The following is a 17,126-nucleotide window of genomic DNA, read 5'->3' as shown; positions in this document are numbered from 1 at the left end:
ATCTTGCAATCATATAGAGATACTTAGGTTGTTATTTCCATGGAAATGTTTTAAGTAAAATACACAGCAGATTTTTTTGTAACACATCTCTTGTTATTCAGGATTGCCTCCTTTTTCCATGCGATCATTTTTCAGGCAGTGATCAACAACTGAGAGCTTTGGAAATCATTAAGGAAAGAGAAACACAGAGGACTCCATGAAATGTAACTTTGCTAGCTGAGGCATCAGCAAGGATAAAAGAGAAACACTGGCTTAAGTATTGATTCTAGGTGGAATATTATCCCAGATAATTTACATTTTTAATTCCCATTAATGGGAACTGAGCATCCAAAATGTTAGGCGGAAAATCACAGTCAATACCTTTAATTTCACTACTTGAAAACAGAAACAAAGGCAACCTTCCCTCCCTTCCCCCAACTTGGAGGGATTGCACGTCACGTATATTTTTGGTTCGGTGATTTCACCCAGTGCAGACGTCATGAAGAACCAGGAGGAGGTTGCCATTTTTGGCAGGGTGTTGTAATCTTTAAAGCTTGCAAATGGTAAGTCCGAAATATCAAGATGTTGTAAAGGAGGGAGCTGGGGAGGGGGAGCAGGGCATCACATCCTCGTGCCTGTGTTGCATAAAGCTGCGTGAGTTATCTCGTTGAGAGGGAAACCTCTGTTACCCTGTTTCCTGCACAGCAGCTGCTTATTGTCAGGAGAGAATAGGAGAGAGAGCAGGCTGCGATATGAAAAAGGAAAGCAGGAAGATCATCACTTTACTAAGATAAACAGCAAATGCATTGTTTAGCTTAAGAGTGAAGATTTAATGCTGCAGTACAATATGTAAAAACTCTGCCACATTCCTTTTCCCTCAAGTGTCTATGACTAACCCGTTGGGCTGGTCCTGTGGACTTTTCCCACCCAGGCTGGTTTGGTAAAGTTCAGTTGTTTTCAGTTGCTTGTGGTGGATACAGCTCCGGCAATGCCTCCACACACTAGACGGGAATGGTACCATTGCGTGGGCACGCAAACTTTCACCATGCTGAAAGTAGGTGATCAGATGATGACAACTCCTGCTTCTCAGGAACGAGAATGTTATTTCCGAAAAAACAAAACCAAAACAGCCCATGTCAAAAACCCCCCAAATATTTGGTTCATTCTCTCAAACTGGAAAATTTTGGAAAAATGATAATTTTCGGTTCCGAAAAAACCCCACTCCCCCATGATAAAATCGATCTGTTAAAATGCTTAATGTGGAAAATCCACAATAAACAATGATGAACGGAATAGCCCTTCCCACCTGTATAACACCTATGTAAATCTATAATTCAAGAAGGGAAGAAAAAATGTTTTTCTCCCCTTTTAAAGAGAAACATACCTTGCCAAGCTAAAATTGTTGATCAAAAAGGCCTTGAGCATCCCAACAAGTGCTGCACACCTTCAGCTCCAGAGTACCGTGGGAAAGGGATTTAGGCTCAGATCATTCCTGGGCACTGACTTGCTCAGAGTCACAAACCCTGTGTGATTTCAACAGCTATGAGGTACCTGAGGGAAGATCTACACCAGCTGATATAAAAATGCTGTAGAAATCCCAGAGTTAGCACTGAGTCGCTGCTACGTTTGACTCTGCAACACTGAGTAGACATAGCAGCTCAGTTCCTGAAATCGGTATATCGGCATTAGTATGTGGGCTCTGCTGCTGCTAGTTCTCGTGTCAGGTTGGATGAGCTCTGCACTGCACAGGGTGGTCTACATGTAACCTAAGTATTTTTTGAAATGGGAAACCCCAGTTGCGTATATATTACATAGCTCTTGGCAGCTTTGCACAGAGCACTGCCCAACTATCCTAAAAAATCTGGTTCCTTATTCTGCAACTTCTTCAGCTGGGTTTTTAAGCACTTAAGTGGTTTGTTGAATCACAACTTCAGTAAGTCATGGTTTTGAGTGCTTAAAACTGATTTTCTTGATATGCTGAAAATCGGTAGTTTGGTGAAAGCATTTAACAGGTTGCAGGATCAGACCCATAAACTGTAGGTTAATCTGTGGCTCATTTATATATTTAGCCTGGAATTAGGTTTTACCCAAGAAAAAAAGGAAAATTAAATTAAACTCCAGATATTTTCAGTACTTTCTCTAAGATGAGACATAAATTCCCTGTTCCTCTGAATTCCCAGTTTGAACTGCCTTTATGCAACTCCCCTTGCGTGTTCACAATACTCTTAAAGAGAAGAAAAATAAAAGTACGTACCCCATCATTTAAACTCCTGTTGTGATGCAGCAACTGTTGTCAGAGCCTCATCTGTGGAATAATGGAGGATGAAACCGCACTTCATGAGAAAAACTGCAGGCGAGGTCATTCTTACAGTCACCAGCACAAACTGGATATTAATCATAGAGCAAACACATTTCAGAAGCTAAATAAGAGCAGTCCCAGAGCCCTGCTGATAGCTGTGCATCCCACTAATTCACCTCAGTGAACATTTACCTCTAAGCTCAATTAACCCTTATTCCAAGGCCACCCATAAACTTTGTAATATGAGATGTCCAGTGTGTGTTTGCGAGGGACTTGAACTGGTAGCTTATTGATTCTGTAAATTCAGATGTTCGATGCTCCTGAGGGTGTCTGGTATTTCTTCTGTCTTCAGGTGCTATTTGAGGCAGATAGAGATTCTCAGGAGGCAGATGGATGGTGATGTGGGGGAGAGAGATTTCCTAGTGCGATTGCCTGCACACAAAGTTAGTTGTTAAGCATGTACAAGAAGCTACGAGGAGACATTATTGCTGTTGTTTTGTTATTATTATTATTGTTATTAGTATTATTAGTACCATTATCATTCTCCCTTCCAAGCATCCTTCAGAGGCAAATTGGAAATGTGGTAATTAGGCCCTGACTGGTAGTGTAGTACTAGTGTCCTGAGCCAAAGTTCAACACCCTGAAATGAAATTTAAACCAATTAATCTGTTAGATTTTTATCGCTTGTCCGTGTTTTCTCAGCAATTCCCTCAGCACGCGGCCTTTGATCAACTCTCATACAAAAGCTAAAATGTGTGCCTGCTGCTAGCAAGATGGGGCTGACATTAACATGGCACTCATAAAACAATCAGAGCAGTGAAGCCCTCAAACAGACAGGGCATAGTAATATTTAATAAAAGCGCACACATAATCTTCAGAATTAGCATTTTGTGCCTTGCAGTACCTTTGGGAGAAGAGCTTTTATTTGTGGAGTGATCATTATTATAACAAAGAAGAGCTACCTAATAATTTCCACTTTAACTCTGCAATATGCCATGAGCATTTCTGAACCATTATGCTAAACTGTGGCGGGGTAATCATTTTATTGTCACAGTTTGAAGGAAGAAAAATCCCCTGTATATCAGTAGCTAGGGGAGTATGGGAACACAGGAACACACTGACACACACAGCACACGACGAAAAACTTTTCCTTTTTGCTACCTGTGTGCTGAAGTTGGTGCCTACCATCCTTTGTATGGAAGGTGATAAGATTTTAACAATGTGTATATTCTGAAAGAAGATGAAGATTTCAAAAAACATTGTTTGCCTTGAAAGTCATTAAGGTTTTTGCTCATAAATCCTTAAAATTTATTGATAGAGACCTTAGCTTTGAAGTCAGTGGCAAAATTCCCATTGGCTTCAATAAATTTGGGATTGCAGTGCCTCTCTCTAACATCTATATCTGTTAACTCAAACCGCCGGAGCAGCACAATGAAACATGTCAGATGTTAGCACTGATTTGCCTTGATATTATGCAAAGAAGGAGAGCAGCTCATTAAGACTTATAACCGTTAGGCCATTTCAGCAGGTGGAGGATATGGCCACATCACCTTCAGCAAGGACCTGCAAGGTCCGTGCCTGCAGTTGGAGGGGTAATATTTAGTTTTTCCTCAGTCCAATGACTGTTCTGAGAACATGCAGCAAATGTAATACACTCATGCCAGAGTCTTAAAATCTTATCTGATTGTTAGGCTACCAAACTCCTTCAGTTTTGGTTGTAGTTGGCTGCCAGCTGTTTGTTTAAAAAAAACCCTGTTTATATGTATAAGAATGTGTTACTATTCTTTTTCATTATCATTCTTCTCTGGACTTAAAGTCCATTCATATTATCAAGCATGTACACTTCTTTGCCTTTACTAGAACTGGTCTACAGTCCTTCACTGCATTTTTTTATCAGTGAAGTTTCAGACTTCAACTAAAATAAAATCTCTTTTTCTGCAGAAAAAACATAAATTTTTAATATTTGTTTTAAAAACACCATTTTAGAAATGATGCTTTCGTGTTACAGAAGGACATGTAAAGTGGTAATATTTTGAAACAAAATATTTTGTTTTTCTTGGAAATATTAAAAAATGTTACAGTTAATTCCAGATAGAGATTCTGGAAGTTTGCATTCTGCAGAAAAGTGTTCTGTACTTTGGTTTCTCTTGTGACCCAAACAAAATGTAGAAAAATCAAGGTCTCCAATGAAAAGATTATTCTGCCCAGCTCTGTTTTTCTGGGGTTGCACAGAAGTAAACACCCTCCAGACAGCTCTTTGAAAGTTGCCAAATGATTAACAAGAGAAATATGAAGAGCTTGAGGGCCTGAGCTGGCCAGACGTTTGTACCAGGGGCATAAATAGAGCTGAGGTCATTGCCTCGCCCCCCTCCCAACATTACCTGTGGTGACGCTGGCAAACGGGACCCGATTCTTCCATGCTCCCTCCTGGTGCTCCAAGGAAAGAGCTTGGAAAGGGCAAAGTTTTAGTAAGACCAATGTCCCAAATGACACTGGCTGTTGCAATATGTCATTGTATAAACACGTTTTGTGCCTTCAAAAACAGGTAGCAGTCTGGATGCCTCCCTTGGCACGTCTCCTCGGGCTTCTTCGGGGTGCAGCCCTTCAGCGCAGCTTCCCTTGGGGGCAGCGCCTTTGTGCAGCCCTTCCAGTCTTTACAGACACTTGCATTTTAAGATAAGAGAAGCTCTGTGGGGAAAGTTGGGAAGTCCCATTGGTTTTTGTGACTGATCCCAAAGGAAAATAATGCTCTGAAGTCTTCCGGGAATGCACAGCGCTTTTGCTGCTTCTCGGGTAGTGCCTGCAAAGGGTACCAACCTGCCCTGCTTATTAAACCACCAAGTCCTGACTTTTCCTCCTCCTTAGAGATGTCCTGGGCTATTGCCAGCAGCTTCGGTGAGGCACTGCTTCAGCACAATTGCTACATATTTAAATAAAATTACACGTGCGAGTGGTCGCATTGACTTTGCGGGCGAGAGTGTCCCAGTGAACAACCTACAGCCCAGTGCAGCGCAAGGACCCGGGTGTCTGCTCAGAGTCCCCTTGGCTGCCATGGGACTTGGCATATATTTGATATTAAGCACATGCATGTGTAAAGTGTTAGAATCAAATACATGAGGCAGCACAGACAGTGCAGCACCTTGCACTTCTGAGTGCAGTGTGGGTACCGCAAAGAATATCACAAGATAAATAGCAAGACCTTTAGTGGGGACCTGCAACTGCAGAACAGTATCTTGCATTCATTTTAAAGATGAATTGAATCTATGATTTTGAAGCCTGCATATGTTTTCTGTTAATGGCTTATGGTCTCAAACAGTTTTTATTCACTGGTATTTAGGAAAAAAATGTTACTTGTAGTCTTTAAGAAAAGTAGCTCATTCTCTGACACATGGGAAACTGATTATCTTTGGGTTTTATTGGGGGGGGGAGGGATGTCCACAATCGACTGGAAATACTGGAAAGGGTGTAATTTGGAAGTGATTTTAATTTTTATTTATGAAAAAGTTCAATTCCGTGAAAGGGCTAGATGGCATTTTGAAAAGCTGCTTTCACTGTAAATCCATTGCTGTGAGCTCAGCTGAAAGGAAAGCATTTGGTTTTGGACTTTGCAATGGTTTTTATGCAGTTTTATGCAAGTAACTTGAATCCAAATTAAACATACTGAAGTTACTTCTGTGTGCGCGCTACATTTTCGTGACGGTAATGTTAGGATGTTTCTTTTGTTAGCTCATGTAAAAGTTAATGGCTGTGCTCTGCCAAGTTTGGAGTAGGGTAATGATTTTTTTCTGCCTGCGTGTGTTTGTGTTTTTCACTGGAGCTGGCATCCCCATCAGCTTAAGTAGTGGAAAAGTTTGTGCCTGACACTTACAACCTTTTGTAGGTAGGGACGGGGTCTGTTTGCTCCCCATGCATGTGTTCCATCACTGGTGGTGCGAGTCTGTAGCAGTGCCCACAGAAACACTCACTGCTAAGGGTGACTCAACAGCTCCCTTCCCAGCTCCCTTCCCAGCTCCCTCCCGCTTCCCAGCTCCACGCCGGCCCGCCCTGCCCAGGGGCTGGGAGGAAGGAGCTTCTTACCAGCCTCACCACTCTTGCAATTAGCTCCAACCCCCAGAACTTCACTAGATAAAGACGCACAGGCCCTCTTTAGCACTTTATGTCTGGAGCATTTTAAAGTAGGCTTCTGTGAATGAATTAATTTACTGCTCTTACAATTAGAAGAATGTAGGGCAGGGGCTGTGCCACTACACAGCCAGTTAAAGAATTCACGAGTGCAAGAGTGTTGTCCTGCATGGTGCTGACATGTGGCAGGCTTTCACACCCCTGTCTTCCTAGTAGATCCTGACCTGATGAAGCGCCTGAGGGCTCTCCCTTGAATGCCTCATCAAATACTCAAAGTTACAGACCAAATTAACAGCTCAGCCAGCCTTTCGACCAAGTAGCAATTCACATGCAAATGCCAGCAACCCTGAAAGAAGAGCTATATATGCAGATATATATATATACACACACATATATATATATGCAGCTAATGAAGTCCTGCTGATTGACATTGCAGAATCAGTGTGGGCAATAGCAGCCCTTCATGTGTTATCAGTGGAGCCAGCCTCTTGTGTCTGCCGAGGACCAGGTTCATATCTAAGGGAAGGAATCTTTCTTTTCAACATTGAGGTTGATTGGTGGAGTTTTGCTCCTCCTTAAGGAATCTGTTTTTCACGGCTAATGAAATTGTTGAGGTACCCACTTTACTTAAAATGTTATCTAATGGTATGGTGTCATATTTTCACCTCATACTGTATTAGCAAGGAGAAGTTGGTGGCATTTGGGATGGAGTTGCTTCTTTTCATCAACCTATATGCCCACCCTGAGACTCCATAGCTGAGAGTCACCCAAGGCTTTTTGTCTTATTCAGGTTATTTTTACAGTAATGTTATTGTGTTGCTTCAGCACAGTTAAATTCTGATGTACGCCAGTACTGCAGAGAAGGAGAATCAGTATGTGGATGTTTATATTGCCCTATCCCACCAATATATATAAGTTGAGCATGCTTCTGCTTAGATAGTCTTAAACCAGAAGATCTTACACCAGGATTTGAGCTTACTACTTTGAGCAGTGCTTGAGTTTTCAACATTCTCTCAGGAGGCACTTAGTACATATGATGCCAAGAAAGTGGCTAGTGAAAGTGGCAACAGACTCTGTGAATATGGCAGAATGCATTGCACACACTTCTGAATTATCCGGTAGATGCAATGTAACTGGAATGACTACATGACAGGGTTGTAGGTTTTGGGTTTGTTTTTTTTTTTGTAGTAGCCAAAGCATTAAGTGGGGCAGGGTGGTTTAATACTAGAACAACCTGGATCTGATTGCAGAATAATTAAAGAAATGCTGAGGTTACACCCTTTTTTATTTAGCCAATATTTTCCACAATATTTGTAGGAGTTTCCTTGATGAATTTAGGTTATGATGGATCATAAAGCAAGCTCACTGGAGATTGTTTTATTAACTCAGGTATTGCACATTTCATATAGAATAAAGATAGGGTTTTATTCTGATTTCCAATTGGTCTCTGCCCATCATGCTGTGATTTTTTTGTTAAAGTAGGCTTAAAAAAGTTAATTTTTTTAATGCAGATAACAAAACCAAACAGAAATTAATTGAGAAAAAATGCTTCCAAAGAAATAGGTTGAGGTCATGCACATGTACTAGAAAGATCGTGATTGCTGAAATCTTTGTGTTAGTAAGGGGGGAAATGAAAGCTCCTTTTATTTTATTTTTCTCAAGTCTTCTATCATTAAAATCTGGTTCTAACAGCAGAATACTTCTCTTTTTCATGTGTGTTGAAAAGCAGCTACACCATGTATCAAAGCCATCAGTCCAAGTGAAGGATGGACTACAGGAGGTGCCACTGTCATCATCATAGGAGACAATTTCTTTGATGGGTTACAGGTCATATTCGGCACCATGCTGGTTTGGAGTGAGGTAGGTGTTGTCTGAACGGTAATGTCTAATAGCTTTGTCTAGCTTATAGCTAGTCTGTCCTTTTTCTATGCCACATGCTAAATCAGCAACAAATGTTGAGATGAGAATCCTTTCCTCGTTCAGTTTTGTGAAAATAATTAGTCAAATTTACCTGTGGCAGAAATCCATTATAGCCAGGGGATTTGCATCTCCGCTCACTGGCCCAGAATTTAGCTCAGTGCCTTTTATTCCAAGAAAAGGGGCGAATAAATGCCTGTGTGAATAATTCTGCATTTAGCACTACAATAGCTAAGGGCCCACAGGAAACAGACGTTTAGGTGATCCTGTTTTCCAGGGAAACGGGCTGCTTGTAGCTGCAGCTCAATGAGGTGGAGATTGCAGAAATTCAGCGCCTCTGAATAGCATATCCTTAAAGTGGAGGCGCTTGGTGTAAGTACCATCTGCATGATAGCAACCACATACACAGTATTGTATCCACAGTGGAAAATACAGACTCGTCATACCTAGCGGGGGCCTCTGTAGTTTCACAGCAACCCTTTTTTTGTTTCTTATCCATTTTTTGCTCTTGCTGTTCCTCCCAGTTTCTTAAATCCTCCTGGCACATATTGCCCAAAAGTCCGTGGAAAGTCAAAACCCAGGCAGCGTCACCCAAATGGCCACTTCCAGTGCGCAGGGCCATAGAAGTCGGGGCAGAGCTCCCACTGGCTTCACTGGCACGGGAAGGCAGCTCCAAGGAGAGGTTTACGTTTTGCATTTATGACTTTTCAAAAGCATTTTGGAGGTTTTATAAAAAATTGTTATTTTCATTACTTTAATGCTGAAATATACACGCTAACAGACAACCCAGCATCTCTGAAATAGCTATACAATGCTTACCCAGTGATGTAAGGATCTTCTGATGCTTTGCCTTATATCCTATAAATATTAAATCAACGTTATAGCTTAATTCATATCCAGCACATTCCCCCTACTGATTCCATTGCACATATGGCAGCGTTTTTTCCATATGAAGAGTATCCTCTAATGTCCTTCATGAGCTCCACTATTCTCTCTCCCTCTCTCTCATCCTTCCACTTGAGGACAAGTGTGGATGAAAGGGCATTCCAGAAAAGGGGAGATATTAAATAAGCCCTATTCTGAAGCCCTTATGTGATCATGAAAGTGCCCCCTGGGTCCGGTGTAAGCATTTTGTGTGTTAGGATTGAAGCCATTATGGCTACAGACATTTAACAGGGAAAGGTGAAGAGGCTGGGAGGAAAGTGCTCTGATTTTGGTACTGCAGAATTGGATCTTTCATTATAAAGCTTGATTCTATTTATTAGTGGAAGCCATTAATTGGCAATTTCTAATCTCAAGAGAGTGAGGGCTGGTCAAAACATTGTTGCTGGTGGTTGCAAGGCCTTGTCATAAAATTAATAATGTTAGAGGGGGTCCAGACCAAAGTCAGTCTGTTTGTTGTGAATGCTATAACGGGCTGCAAGTTGGCTTTGACTGAGGACTGTTTCACTGACTCTCCCTTACAGAATTGCTTCTCAGTTGCATAACCTCTGAGAGGAATAGAAAATCCTACAGGGGAAAAGAAATGATTTCTAAAAGAAGCAGACAGACATGATAAACAAGTGCAGAAATGCATGAACTGAGTGATCCCTAAATAATAGTGATCTATAAATAATTCAAATTATACGTACTAGCCACATATGAAGTACAAAATAAGTTCTTTCATTTGCCTTCCCATTTCTAAAAATGTCTAGTGCATTTTCAGTACCCAGGAAGAATATTTTTGTTTTACTTTAATAGAGTGTAGAATTGAACTGTCGATCTTCAAACCTGGAGCAGGTTCACCCTGAGTGGCCAGTCAGGCCCAGTTTTGAGCAAACCTGGCCAGGTTATGTTGCCATTGAATTAAAGAAGAATTTTCAAGTTCATCCTGTTGCTTCATGGATCCAAAGAAAACATGATTTTAACTGAGCTGTAGAAAAGCCAAAACAAAACTAGATAGGTGGAAGCTAAAGAAAAAGAGTGAGTCTTGCAGAGCATTTTCACATGGATTTTTTTCTAGCTTTACTTTCAGTTGCAATTGCAGGTGGTTTGGGTGATGAAGTCTAATATTTAAATTAAGCATCATTTTGCCACAGACTTTGCATGGGACCTTGGGCAAATCACATAATCTGCTTAAAGTTCAATTCCCTTTCTCTAACATAGTAATAAAATTAGTCACCTTCTTTGGAGAGGTGCTGTGAAGATAATTATCGTAAAGGTCCTATATTACTCAGATTTTATTACGGCAAAATCCATGTAAGTACCTGAGATGCATGGATATTTAAAATATAAATCCTACCATAGTTCAGAAGCAAAGTTAAAAGCCAAAAATAAAATTTGTTCATTTTAAGGGTGAATTTGTTGCTGTCAAGCAACATATGTTATAAATAATTTGAAATGTAAATAATATATTTTTAATTTATTTTACATGTATTCAAGTTTTGTAATTGAAATATTTATACGCTTGAAATGGAGTTGACTGTGTTAAAAAAGGAGGTTTAAAATGGTTTCTGAAACACATATTTATTATTTAAACATATATTTTAGCTGTAAACACTCTAACATAATTACAACCTTTCTCAGCCAGGGAGAACTAAATAAAAACTTAATTTGTCACATTAATTTTCTGCGGAAATGCAGATACCCTAAGCCAGTAGGTTCAATTAATCCTTAACTCCCATATTACTTTATAAAAATGACTTTAAAAGCCCTTGATATTTTTAGAATACAGCAAAATGGGCCATCTAATGCCTTTTTTTCAAGGGACTTTCATAACCGACAAACAAATGGCATTGGTATATCGTGTGCACATGCTGAATCTGGACAGACAACTCCCAGCAAATAGTCTGTTTGCCAGATAGACTCTGCCTTTCTGTTTGTCCCGTCCACAAACAGACGGAGTTGTTATTTGCAGGTTTTTACCCAGCGTTCTGTGTCTGTGTGTTGTTGCAAATATTCAAAATCTGGGCTGCTGATAAAAATCCTCTGTTGTTTCTCTCTCTTATTGGGGGGCTGAAACTCTGAGAGTCGAGTTTCAGGGCAAATACGCGATTGTGAGGACAAAATTAGTTTCTTATAAATATTCCACAATATTTGCTTAAAAAGAACTATTTCTTCAAACATTTTCCTGCCAAGAACATTCCTCCAGCTGTACAGAGTCAGCTGGAAACAACTTCTTTTTCTTTTATATTAAGAAAAGATGAAGCACTGAAATATCAGTTCTTTTACCTTTTTACACCACAAAAACAGAGGATGATTTTTTGATTTAGCTTTTTTGGTTTTGGTTTTGTTTTTTTTTTTTTAATGCTGCTGAATCAAATTCTGTGACACAGTTTTTTATTTTGCTTTACATGTTTATTATTGATTTTGGAAGTCTCTGTTTTTCAGTGCTTATTTTGGAGGACTGACTCATTTTTTAAAAATGAGTAGGCACCTTCTTTTTGAAAGCCAAGGCTTATTAAGCAGCATTTGGATGCCCAGAATTGAGGCATACAAAGTCACTGGTCATTTTTAAAAATATAGGTGTCTTAAGGCTCCTGTTCTCACTGAAAGCTGTCATTACCTTCAGTTGGTAGGATTTTTCTTCATTCCTGTCCTAAGGGTCCTCCTCATACAGAGTCCAAGTTAAATTTATGACTGATTGTCACCATTTCCCTAACCACAAACCAGAGCTCAAGCATGCAAAAATAAACTCGTGACTCAGATTAATGACATCTCCTTATAAAATGTCACTTTAAAAAAAAGAAAGTAACCTGGCACTCTGAAGAGTGTGAAATGATGCTGTATCACACAAGAATGTCTAGAATATATTAGCAAGCCACAGAAAGAGGCTTGTTGTACACACTCAACCCAAATGTGTTTTGGATTTTGAAGGACACGCACCTCCCTCCATTCTGAAGGTCTCTAACTCAGGTTTTAATGCAATGCACAGCATGTCCCAACTGACATGTAAGAGTTTATATCAAACAGCTAGTGCAGTTGCCAAGTATCAGACCAATTCACTTGAAAATCCCTTGGGAGAAAGCATCCAGTTACTAGTCCAGCTCCAGATCTCAATTAGCCAAATGCGGGAATGGAAGAGGAAGCTGGATCTGGGATTTTGGCTGGTGGGTTCATCTCCAAATCACAGGTTAATGCCTTGCTTGAGATTTACATTTAAAGTATGTGTTCAGAAATGTATGTAACTCATATTTACAAATTCTAGTTCTTGGCATGTCATTGCTACGGCTGTTATGATGTCTGTTAATGCACCAAGAGTTCCCACCTGAGATTAGAACATAGAAATGGCCATATGGGGTCAGACATGGAGGTCCGTCTAGCTCAGTATCTTGTGTTTGGTGCGGGGCAATGACAGATACCTATAAAAACAACACGGTGAGCATGTAGTGATGCTTCCCCGGAACACTCTACCAGCCTCCACCAGTTTGGGGCTCAGAGGCTTCCACAAGTAGTGTCTTTACTTTTAATATCTCTTGATGCTAATAGCTCACCTTTTCCAGATGCCTGACGTGCAAGTATGAGACAGACTGTGCCTTGAAGAAGGTACAGGCCATGTCAGTGTGAGAGGAGAAAATATGCTAGGAAAAGGTGGAGTGGGTTCCCAAGGTCAGGCCACAGGTTGACAGTGTAGACAGGAAAACATCCCATAATCCTGGAGTTATTGAAGTCAGGGGCAGATTTGCTCTTGCCGTGGGTGGGCCTGGAGTACCCTGACTTGTGCAGCATCCATTGGGTCATTCGGCTTGCAAAACGGAATTAGGGCAATTTGGAAAGCTGGTGCCGGTCCATAATGCAGATCCTGGCAGTACTAGGGAATCAGAATTTGAGACCAAAGGTGACGTTCAGAGGGCAGGTTTTGGAGTGCGGTGACATTGTTTGTCCCTTAAAGACAATTTCTTGATATGACAGCAATATAGGGGACTACTGGTATGTAACTGAGCTAGCCAGTTCCTTTCTGTGTGCGTGAGATCTGAAGGCTGACCCAGAACAAAGGTCCCTATAGCTCAGCGCTGTACCCCTGACAGTGGTCAGTGGCGGATGCTAAGGAGAAAAAGCAAAAGGAAAAGGCACGTGTATTCTCCTGGTATACCTCCCAAGCTTTAGTTCTAGAGAAGAGAGCAGTAAAATATATCCCGAGTATCCTAAACCATAGGACTTCAGACATAATGTTCACCCTTGGGGAATGTGTGGGCGACATTATTGTATATTTGTGGTTTTAAACACAGTTAAACTTATTTACTTCAGAGCACAAAGGAAAACCAAACTGTTTGTGGAGAACAAACCAGGAAACTTGCTTAACTCTCCCCAGCTCTCTGTAACAATGGACCATAAATAGGTCAGACATTTCTTGGGAACCAGGGAAGATGAGTATTGGAAAATGCCACAAATTATGTTTAAAGAACATTAAAGTGGTGACAGACCAGTAAATGCTGGGAAATTCAAAGATACAACCAGAAGCTGCCTGTATAGCTCATGCCAGAATGGGGGTGAGGGGTGCAAGGCACATGCTGACGTAGTAAGACTAACATGTTAACCTTTACTATTAAAATCCTTGGCTATTTTTACAAATATTTTCCCCCTAAAAATGTCATGAAACTTCTCTCATCTTGCCAGTTCACCCGGTTAACTAGAACCGCTTGAGGATGGGATTTATCTTAGCTATGTTTGGCTGTCTACAGTTTAGCATCTAGTCTAAACTTGTCATCTCGACTCATTGGAGAAAGGTAGATGTTTCCAGAGAGCAGCCCATCCCAACATGAGAGGTGTCTAAAGCATTGGAAATAAATTGCTATTTGGCAGTGCTTTCTGCCTCTGCTGACTGTTGAGGGCATGTAGAGAATTGGCCTAGTTGGCTTTGGTCAGCCCAATTGTAAAACAACTCAATTTAAGTAAAAGCAATCCTTGGAAGTTTGGTTTTTTGTTTTGTGTTTGTTTGGTTGGTTGGTTTGGTTTTTTTTTTTAACCCAGTTGATAGAGTGAGTAATTTAGAAAAAAGGCAGGTTTCTTTTAAAAATAAGTAAGTTTCTAACTCACATGATTTCAAAGCAGAACCTGAAAACATATTCTTTGGAGCTCACAAACAAGAAGGCATCAATTCCTACATGATCATTTCTAAAATGACATATGACTTATGATTTCTGTGGATCTGAATAACTTTTGAAGCATTTGATGCTGGTAGTTTTGGTTTTAATCTTCAACTTGACTTAATTTTAATTTTCTTATTGTAAATATGGAGAACTTCCTACTGTGTATGCCATTTCCCTCAGTAACACAGATGGCTCTCAGACAGACATTACTCTCCTTCTGTGCTTTTTTAGTCCTGTGCCCTAAACAAAGAACTGGTTAAAAGTCTGATTTTTTGGTAGGGCCTTACTACATTTTGAAATATTTGGTTCCTAGTAAAAATAAGAATAAAATCAGCTTTTTATTAAAAAAAGAAGCAAAACCCCTATTGAAATGTATTCCCTAATCCAGGACACGATTCAACCAACAGCACAGAGCAGTTCACTGTCCGTATAGGGTGCCCATGGGTTTGCTCACTGTCAAAGCTGGTTATGGTCTTGGTCTTGTTTGTCTCTCTAGAAGTGTGTTAGTGTGCCACAGTCAGTTAGAGAAGGATTATCCGCGTGCCAGAGCTGTATCTTGGTTGCTGGACACAATCATGTCACCTTTTCTATGTACCTCTTTTTACTCTTCTTGTCTGAGGGAGCATAATGAGTGAGAAGAGGATGTTTCAGTGATGGGGAGGACAATGCTGTTGTTTCTGAGTGCAACAGAGAATTAAGTTAACCTGCCATAAATTAGTGAACTCCTAGATGGCTCTAATATTAATTTCGGGGACTGTGTTTTAAATCCAGTCCAGAATCCCGAAAGAGCAAGAATGGTCTAGAGCCTGGAAAGTGCAGCACTGACCCACCCCAATCTTTTGTGTTAAGATCCCCAGCCCCATTAGCAAGAAAGTTAAGTTTGTCTACTTATTACTGTGCAAATCCACATCTGCAGGAGCGCTCTCAGATGTGTGTCAGTCATTGCAGTGAAGGCAGACTGGAAGTGATGGTTAGATGGTTATATTTGGTATATCTCTTTTGAGTGCTCTGATCATGTGCAAGGAAAGATCTGGCACCCTTCAGAAGCCAAACTTTGCAGTTCTGCAGTAATCAGTCATACCTCCACAAAATGAATAGAAAATTAAAACAGCAGCACATGGTGCTTTTGCAGCGTACAGATGTCAGCTGGGGACGGGCGCATTTAAAAGCCTGCCTGGGCTTGTGCTGTGCAGTGAATCTCAGCCTGGGCTTGTGCTGTGCTGTGTTCACACATGTAACTGAGTATCATTTATCAATCAGATTTGTTGGACACTGTCATGACCCCAGTGTTCACCTCAGCAAACATAGGCATCCTGCTGCTGTAAGCTAAAGTTATTGCATTAAACCAGGGCTCATGCTTGTACTAGCAAGCAAGTGCCTGCCATGTATGAAAACAGAAATAATGTTGTTACGGCTGAGAGGGAGAATGCTTGTAAATATTGTAGTCACTGGCTTTTGTGTGGGTTACATCAAGATTGTATTCAAACATTGACAAGTTAATTACATGTTTCAAAGCTTGTTTACTGTGATCTGAGAGGAAAGTGTTACTAAAGAAGTGTTCAGCATCTAACAGTGCTTTTTTTCCCTTACTTCTCCCTTCTCAATGTTTTCCTCTAGCTGATTACTCCTCATGCTATCCGCGTACAGACGCCTCCCCGACATATCCCAGGGGTTGTAGAAGTCACATTGTCCTACAAGTCTAAGCAGTTTTGCAAGGGAACGCCTGGAAGATTCATTTACACAGGTAAGGATGCTTTAGTACTAGATATAACGTGGAGAAATAGGGCAGGCAATATATCATACTTGCTAGGGCTTCTGCTTTTGTTGTTAAAAGCTGTACTGTATTTTATTATTTTGGCTGGTCACATCATTGAAGGTACCAATTTAAGGTTGGATTTCAGAAATGGATGACCGTAGGGATGACTCTGGAAACATACCAGTGTGGGATTTTTGTTTGATTGTTTGTCCTCCCAATGGGACATCTCTTTACCCAGGAGTGGGGAGGAAGGAGAGAAACAGATACTCCGGTGCTTAAACAAACAGAGGAAGAGTGCAAGCATAAAGAGTCAGAAATTCTAGTGCAATTAGGAACCTACCTTCCAAGAAGCGTCTTGCTAAATATCTCCATCTCATGTTGTCCTGCAAGTGTTGCAAGTGTTCAAAGCAGCAGCCTGTTTGCCTGCCCATCACACCATAATATACTTGTCTCTGACTTCCAGGGAGGCTAAGTAGCTTTCACCCCAGCCAATGCTGCAGACATAGTGACTTGCAATGTGTTTTGGGGTGGCATCCCACACTGAAAGCACTAAGTTGAGTGGTTTGGACTGAAGAATTATTAACAAAAAACCACGCTAGGACATTGCAGGTGCTGGCAATGTTAAACCACTCTCAGCAGTGACAAGAATGGCCTGGGAAATAAATCAAATAGCAGCCTAACTTTTAAAAAAGAATGTGTGTCTCTGATTCCTTGCAAGGTATGCATGCTACAAGAATTAATGGCTTGGTCCAGGTTTTGATGTGCTTGCCCTTTTATGCGCTTGTTGTTCAACATATGCAGAGAGGACTAGTTCTGTAACTGTTTGCCAGAACTGTGGTTCAGCACAATCCAGTACAATTCCTTTCCCCATTCTTGATTTCTCCCAAAACTTTAAACATAAGATATATCAGAAATACTTGTGGCTATGAGGCATTCTTAATTACACTGGGTGCATATATTGCTCCAACTGTGAATGTACACACAG

At 40.7% G+C, this 17,126-nt stretch overlaps 1 protein-coding gene across 7 annotated transcripts in view; it reads left to right on the top strand.

Annotated features, from left to right (window-relative positions):
• The window catches only part of EBF1 (EBF transcription factor 1), a 285,268-nt gene that overhangs the window by 200,278 nt on the left and 67,864 nt on the right, over positions 1-17,126 (top strand). For 4 of the 7 annotated variants that reach the window (XM_052816660.1, XM_052816657.1, XM_052816659.1 and 1 more), the window contains exons 9-10: positions 8,130-8,260; positions 16,003-16,129. In XM_052816660.1, the coding sequence (XP_052672620.1) occupies positions 8,130-8,260; positions 16,003-16,129 (258 nt within the window). Of the gene's footprint in view, positions 1-8,126; positions 8,261-16,002; positions 16,130-17,126 lie in introns of all 7 variants that reach the window. The other 3 variants (XM_052816658.1, XM_052816655.1, XM_052816661.1) reach the window with 1 other exon arrangement.

Source organism: Harpia harpyja, chromosome 20 (assembly GCF_026419915.1).
Source record: "Harpia harpyja isolate bHarHar1 chromosome 20, bHarHar1 primary haplotype, whole genome shotgun sequence".
Classification (NCBI taxonomy): Eukaryota; Metazoa; Chordata; class Aves; order Accipitriformes; family Accipitridae; genus Harpia; species Harpia harpyja.
The sequence above is the reverse complement of the archived record's forward strand: the minus strand, read 5'-3'. Positions and strand labels throughout refer to the sequence as shown.